General features: G+C 46.0%; 1 protein-coding gene across 1 annotated transcript; it reads left to right on the top strand.

The window, feature by feature from the left end:
- Positions 1-1,663: 1,663 nt before the first annotated feature.
- PtA15_1A537 (uncharacterized protein) lies at positions 1,664-2,075 on the top strand (the record flags this gene model as incomplete). The annotated part of the gene is made up of 3 exons (XM_053165575.1): positions 1,664-1,748; positions 1,854-1,988; positions 2,068-2,075. The coding sequence occupies 3 exons, from the start codon at positions 1,664-1,666 to the stop codon at positions 2,073-2,075; spliced, it is 228 nt and encodes a 75-aa protein (XP_053016753.1).
- Between the last annotated feature and the right edge of the window lie 5,725 nt (positions 2,076-7,800).

The raw sequence follows: 7,800 nt of genomic DNA, 5'->3' as shown, positions 1-7,800 counted from the left end.
GCTGATGCTCAGATTTGGAATATTCTTGGTCCAGCTGACACTTGGATTTGTTTCAGGCTTGGAATATCCAATGCTCAGCTGTAGCCCAGGCTCAGCCAATGCTCAGCTTTGGCCCAGGCTCAGCCAATGCCTACTGCTCAGCTTATGATGAGCATCAGCTGTTCCTGGGAAAAAATTAGGATCAGCTTACTGTGCCACATTGAGTGCTCTGGTGCAGTCCTGCAAGCTCTACAAGTGCTGGTGGAGCAGACTTGGAGCAGCGATGGAGTAGCTCTGGAGCAGAAACCAAAGCTGCATCATGTCACTTGCCATCAAGTGAATATTTTTTTTTCCTGGTGCTGAATATTTATTGTTGAACGACCTGAATTCTTCTGAAGTTTTGATTCCTCCAGCCTGGATTGAGTTGTTGACCAATTGAGTGAGGTCCCTCCTAGTGTATCTGACCAAAGGGAGTGGGCATCCATATCTGTCCAGTAGTTGCTTCTTGAGGTCCTCCCAGTTCTGGTTCCTGTAAGCCTCCATTTGTTCCACTTCTTCCTTGATGGCCTTCCCTTTGAGAAAAGAAACAACCTGTCTGACCAAATCTATAGAAGAAGCTCCATCAGTTGATCCTACATTTTCATACCTGTTAATAAAGTTTTCAATGGTGAGGTTGGTCCCATCAAAGCAGAGTTCCTTGTCCAAGGGCTTGATTTTGACTCCTTTGATTGGTCCTTTGTAGGCTGGCATCCTAGCTTCCTTCTCCAAAAAGTAGACCACAGAATTCTTGGAAGATACAGATGGGGCTGGAGGTGTGATCCTTTGTCTGAGTCCTAGGTGAGAGCTTTCAGATGGTCCTGGTATGTTGTCCCTGTACTGATTGAAGGCATTGGTAGATTGAAACTGAGGATTGTTGGGGCCATTGCTGCCTCTGTACTGATTGAAGGTGTTGGTAGGTTGGGGTAAAGGATTGATTGGAACTGGATTTTCAGGAAGGGGATTGGTTGGTCCAGCAGGGTGAGTGTCGTTATCTTCTGGAGCAGTTGGGAAGGGATTGTTGAAGAAAGTCCCTGGGTTGTTACTGGCAGTCTCTCCTAGGTTGTTGTTGATAGGATGCACAGCATCTTGAGAGTGGATAGACATATTGAAAGGTAACTGGCTGGAGCAGAGAAGAGTTTGAGGAGGAGGTAGGGAAAGAAGAGGGATAAAGAAAGCTGAAGAAACTTGTTTTATGGGTTTTATAGTTTTGGGATCTGATGCACTAGAAGAGGAATGGAGTGGAAAGGGTTTGTGTAGGTGATAGAACTATAAACTGGTAGTGAAAAAGGTAACTAGGACTAAAATCTAAAGGTAATCAGGCCACTGTTGGCAACGCTGGGCCGGTGCGGTACTGTACGGTAACCGGCCATTTTGCGTACTGTACAGGAGTTCCTGCCCGTCTGCTTTACGGTAGCGGTACTAGTACCGCGCTATTCTGGGTCGGGGCCGTACCGTAATGGTTGCTTTTTTTTTATTGCCCTGATTACTGTTATTGTAACGCGTTTCACCCCTGGTTACCGCGGTACCAGGGGTGAAAAACCCCAATCGGATGAGAAATTTTTTCTAGGAGTATTAGATCATTCCTATCCCCCTTCCCACACACTTGCAACCCCATCAGAGCCTCTTCAATCCACCACAACCAAAAATGGTCTCGCAAGGGCCACAGGCAAATCCAAACAACCCCTCCGGCGCCGATAATAACCCCGGGTATGAAACTGACCAGTCTCTTGGTCAGCCTCCACGACGACGCTCTTCACGAGCATCTTTGATTTTTAACACACCAAAAATGGTGCCCACATCAAACGACTCACGCGTTAAATTAACCCGCCGCCCAGCTGCTCAGAAACGGGCCGCAGTCGCAGAGTCCTCAGGCTCAGATCATGGCCGCCCCGATGAGGATGCTTCAGAGTCTGCGGAAGGATCAACAGCGCCTCAAGGGAAATCTAAGCCCAAAAAGAAGAAACAACGCCGTCAAAAAAAAAAAGAAAGGGAATTCCAGTGTTGGCGCGTCGCTGGTATGTCAATCAAGTGCCTACCCTTGATCTGTAGAGTTTTGATTGGTTTATTCAGCTGACTATTTGGGCTTGGTTTTTTTTTCTATCCTCCAAGGCAACGGGTAAAGACCCTGCCTTGAATTATGATCAGGATTCCGACGAAGGATCAATAGTCATCAAGCCCCGGGGGATGAAGAAAAAGAAGAATGCTGAGTTCAACAAGATCGAGGAATTCTACCACCCGCCAACCTATAAGCAAGGCGACCCGGAAGGAGTTCTTCTGAACTTCAAATGCAAGTGGTGCAGCATGATCTATTGTCGCTGCCCTGATAGCAATGGAAACCTTGTCAGCCATCGAGACGGCTTTACACAGACGGGAAGAAACGACCGTGACTGTGTCAACCGCGCTAATGCCATCAAGGCAGGTGCAAAACTTCCTCTTTCTGTTGCTGAACGGAGGAAACTGGATGGCAGTGGCAACGTGAAGCAGACTGGAATAGCTCAATTCCTGAAAGCCCAACCCCAGTTTGTCAATTGAGTCTTGAATCAGATCATCATGATCTGGCAGATTTGCCAAGCCCTGCACTGGTCGCGCATTGAGGATCCAATCCTTCGCGCTGCTTTTCAGTACGCAAACAGCAAAGGAGTCCTTTATGGGAGGAAATGGTCGGCAAATGAGGCAAGATATCTGCACTCAATGCTCAAGTCTCAGGTTTTTGAGGATTTGAATGTTTGTAATTTTATTTGTACATGCTTTTTTGTGTGAAAGTTAATTTCATTTCCACACTCAAAGAATCTGGACACCAAGTTCTCCCTTATCCACGACGTCTGGACAACCAAGGGGAACCAATTTGCGTTCATTGGCGCGGCCGTGGCTTATGTGGATTCTGATTGGAAATATGTAGTCCGTCATTTAACATTGAAGATGATTCCCTGGAGGCACTTGGGACACCTTCTAGCTCGTCCAATCGCTTGCGTTCTTAGAAAAGGCAAGCTGTATGGTAAGATAAGTCTCCGGGTCACTTTTTTTAGTTGTTCCCAAGCCTGTGCTAATCCTTCCGGTCTGCCTTACATGCTGGCTCAGACCACCGACTCCGGATCCAACAATAACACCATGGCAAGTGCCATGTACAAGCTCTTTTACAATGACCCCAGAACCCAAGTTATGACCAAATATGGCGAGGATCTTTCCCAGCCCAATTGGGATCCAGAAACAATGCATTTCCGTTGTTTCTGCCACAAGCTTGCCCTGATTGTAAATGCCGGACTCCAGGCGCTGTCCTTGAAGACCCTCCCGCCATCAAAGACAAAGGAATCCGTTCTTGGATTTTTCCCAGTCTTGGGAAGAGTTGTTGAGGAATTGGAACCTGAATCTCCCTCTGAAGAAACAGCAGCACTTGAGAAGACAGCGGCCGCACCGGCGATTGAAGACTACGATGCGGGCTCTGAAAGCAACTATGGTAATGCTGATGAGGAATTGTTGTGCAAGGCGGAGAAGACAAACCCACGCAAAGTCTACAAAACTGCTCGAACTAACCAAGAAGGTAAGTTATCATTTTTCGGTGTTGAGGATTGGGCTCACATCTGACTCCTCTAATTTTGTCGTAGCTTGATATTGTGATCAAGCAGATCACCCGCTCAGCTGCACAGCCGGCAAATTTTCTGCCAACCGCCAAAGATCTCAAGATAAAAGTTACTCCTTTGATAGCTGGTTATGGTATTCGATGGAATATCAAATACCAAAGTTACCAGAAAGCAATTGATGCCCGCGATGTCATAGACCACATACTCAAGCAGGATCAGGCGCAAAAAGATGGTGGAATATTTTCAGATATCTATTTCTTGCCTCGCGACTGGAAGCAGATTGACAATCTGAATTCAGAGCTTGAGGTTTGCCACTTTCACTGCGGTCTTTGCTTCTGAAGGGTACTGATACACCACTATTGCTTCATTTACAGGTTTTTGTCAAGTTAACATCCGAGATGGAGGGAGATTCGGCGACCGGTGCTCATGTTATCCCAAAATATCTGGAGCTCAAGGAGAGTCTCACAGAAAAGATTGAACTTGCCGCGGAGAGCGACGCTCTGTACCCGATGTACCAAGCTATGTACAAGCGAGTGGAAAAGTATCTAGACGAAGCCATGCAATGCGAGACGCTTATCATTGCTACAATGATGCATCCTTGCTTCAGGATTCACCTCTTCAAGCTTGCCTTTGGCTCCGATAGCCAAGAAGTTACAGATAGCCTTAGTCTAATACACCGGGAATTCAAGAAAACCAAAGCTCAGCAGGAACAACTTGCCAAAGAAAAGGCACCTATTGATCCCGAGATATCTATCATTGAAAAACCACTGAAGAAACCGCCGGCTGGAAACTCCTTGATGTCACGTCTTGCCTCACGTATGGCCGTCCAACCAACAGCACAGGAAAATGAGATTGAATCTTACTCGTCTGCCGAACTATCATTCAAAGAAGGTGCGATAGGAGACAAAAAGTATCTGTTGACTTGGTGGAAGGTAAGTTTAGTCCTATATTCTTTTCCAACATGATCTTGGCTGACACACATGTGGTTTGTGACTCGTCAATAGGATAACCACCAAACGTACCCAACCCTTGCGGTAATGGCTTGTGCGTATCTTGGGACCCCGGCTAGCTCTTGCGCAGTTGAGAGGCTTTTCTCTGCGGCCTCTGATGTATGCAGCTCCAATCGCGGTGCTTTGTTGCCATCAACAATGTCGCAATCTGTGAGCAGCCTGATGTGGCTTCGCGAAGATGTCCCCCTGACAGGGGAGTTCAGCAAGGCTGGGAAGGCTTTGAATGTTCTGCTTCCCAAAAGCAAAAAATGAATGCCTTTTCTCCTTCCTCCCATCTGCCAATGGCAAAAACTTTACTAGTTCCAGTATCACCGGTAACAAGCCGAATCTGCTGTTACTGCTTTTTTAATTTTGATATTCCCCATTCGGGCATACCGTAACGCACCCTCAAAAAAACATGTAAGAAAAAAGCGTACTGTAACAAAACAACCGGTACGAGAATTACAAAAAAAAGTACCGTAAAGTACCAAAAAAATCTACGGTACCTGTACGTTACCCGGTAACTGTAACGTACAGGTCCAGCGTTGCTGTTGGGACCACTTGTGGAACTCCTAAAAGATCAGGAATGAGCTGTGAGGGGAAATAGTCAACTACACTACTAATAATGTAGAAGAGGCTACAGGTGCTGGTGAGGCTGCCCTCTTGACTAATGCTGATGGAGAGAGGGTTACACTAAGAAAAAGAAAAGGGTGTGGCTGATGATTCTCTTTGACTTAGATGACTTTAACACTTTATGAGTTTGAGGTGTATCAATCCTACTGAGGGAGAGAGGAGAAGTGAGAAGTGGAAAAGCAGAAGCTCTAGGAGAGTCACTCTGAGATGGGTAATGAGATATATGCTGGGGGATATATTTCTATCATGATGAAATTGTATCTAAGTGTGATGAAAAGGTGCTACAGAGGGGATGTAGTAGAAAGTGCATATAAGGGTGATGTTAAAAGGTGCTACAGAGGGGATGTAGTAGAAAGTGCATGATGGGGAATACAACATCTAGACAACGGTGGGCCGCTACGCTGCGCTAGAAATCAGCTAACTGCCAATTACAGCGGCGCAGCTGGCAACAGGATTTTCCAAACTCCCTGAATTTTGCAGCCCTAATTGACTGATCCCTCAGGGAGGCTTATATTTCAATCCACGCAAGGTAAGCAGTTGAATGCTGCAAAACAGACCATGTTAGCTGAACTGTCCTCAAAATGGAATTTTGGCTCTGCATCTGGTAACCAGGATGTCCTGACTCCCTGATGCAATGGTCCTGCTGGACCATTTTGATCAGGGAGGCTCCTAGAATACTCTCACCAGTTTAAGTGGTTCAATGCTGCGGAAAGGGCCGCGTAATCCGCTGTTAGCTCATTTTTTGGCGTAGCGTAGCGGCCCACCGTTGATCTAGAGGGGTGTTTATATATGTGAGAAGTACTACAGGGGGGTGATACATGATGAGCACATAGTAAAAATATCTGAAGATGAGCAGTAATGATGAAGGTGCAATGACCAAGGAGTGTACATGAAAGGTAACTATGTAGAAGATGAAATAATGATGAGCATTTGGTAATAACTACAAGAGCTATGAAGGAATGTACTGCTGATTCATATGAAGAGAAAAATGAGTAATGACGTTATGTAAGATCTGCAGTCCTATGTAGCTATGATACTAATGAATGATGTATTTAATAATGCTAAGGATATGTATAAAGAAAATACCTGCCAAAACTATACATGCCAATAACTGCTGATCCATTTGGAAATCCTAGGTGAAATGAGTGGGTGACTAGGGGTAAAATGGGGTGTAGAATCTGAATATGAAGTAATAATGAGGTATTTATGAAGGGTTTAGGTGATATGAGGGTGATAGTATGAACAGGAACAGGGTTACCACACCAATCAAAGAGGTTGTGTAGCCTCTTCAATCAGAAGGAACCCCTGTGGGCCAAGGAGTAACCTCTTTGATCGGAAGGAATGCCTTCCGGTCAAAGAGGTTACACACCCTCCTCGGCCGGAAGGAGTCCTTCTAGTCGAAGAGGTTACCCAACCTCCTCGGCCGGAAGGGGTTCCTTCCGATCAAAGAGGCTACACAACCTCTTCAACTCCTCGGCCGGAAGGGGTTCCTTCCAATTGAGGAGGCTACACAACCTCTTTGATTGGAAGGAATGCCTTCCGGTTGAAGAGGTTACACAACCTCTTTGGCTGGAAGGGGGTCCTTCCGATCAAAGAGGCTACACAACCTCTTCAATCGGAAGGAATGCCTTCCTTTGCAGAGGCTAACACGACCTTCCCGGCAGGAAGGAATGCCTTCCGGTCAATTTTGAGGGGCGTGTACCTGCGGATACCCGTGCGGGTACCTGCAGGCACCGGCTCTGACCCACTCTGCGGGTGCGGGTGTCCAATTTTTGGCAAAAAGGCTGGCGGGTACCCGCACCCAAACAGGTACCCGGGTTCACAGGGGCCATCTCTACATGTCACTTGCCATCAGGTGACTACTTTTTTTTCCTGGTGCAAATCAGTACAAAAATAAAAAGAACAAAAGAAGAAACTAACTCTTTATCATTGCTGGTAGTGGATATGGTCATCATTGGTGAGGAAGTGATGTGCCCAGGCCCGGAAAACAGACACTCTCTCTTGATGATTGAAGTCATTGGGCAATGGGCTGTGGTTACTGTACTTGATAAAGTCTTCAACAAGGCCAACATAGAACTGGAAGAGAACGCAAACTTAACAAAGTACCTCGCTGCTGCGGGCATGTGACTCGCAAAGCGAGCCTCTGACAGCCCTCGGCAGGAGGGACTTATACCGTACCTCCCCATCCTGGCGCACGGAGGAGGGATTTTCACCCCTCTTTTCACTTCTGCTTGTGTATCTCCGTCATTCTGCAAGAACTTGTATTTTTTTGTTTAGCTTCAGATCAGCCCAACATGCAAGCGCTGAGGCTTGTATTTTTTTTTCTCTATGTACGGACTCATGCACTACCAAGATGGATGAATTTGCGATGTTGTATATTGATCAATATAGCGTATATTGATCAATTTATATTGATCAATTTTTTTTTATTATTATTCCTGTTGATACCTTTGTCTGTGTTCCATGTCTCCTTAATACTCTTCTATAATCTCTCTCCTTCCCCCTGTGTTAGCTTCAAGCCACAGGAATCTTTTTTTTTTTTTGCCTGATAAAATTCATGAATTTCTACATACACCATTCAA

This window comes from Puccinia triticina, chromosome 1A (assembly GCF_026914185.1).
Source record: "Puccinia triticina chromosome 1A, complete sequence".
Lineage (NCBI taxonomy): Eukaryota > Fungi > Basidiomycota > Pucciniomycetes > Pucciniales > Pucciniaceae > Puccinia > Puccinia triticina.
Note: the sequence above shows the minus strand (reverse complement) of the source record. Positions and strands in the feature narration are given on the sequence as shown.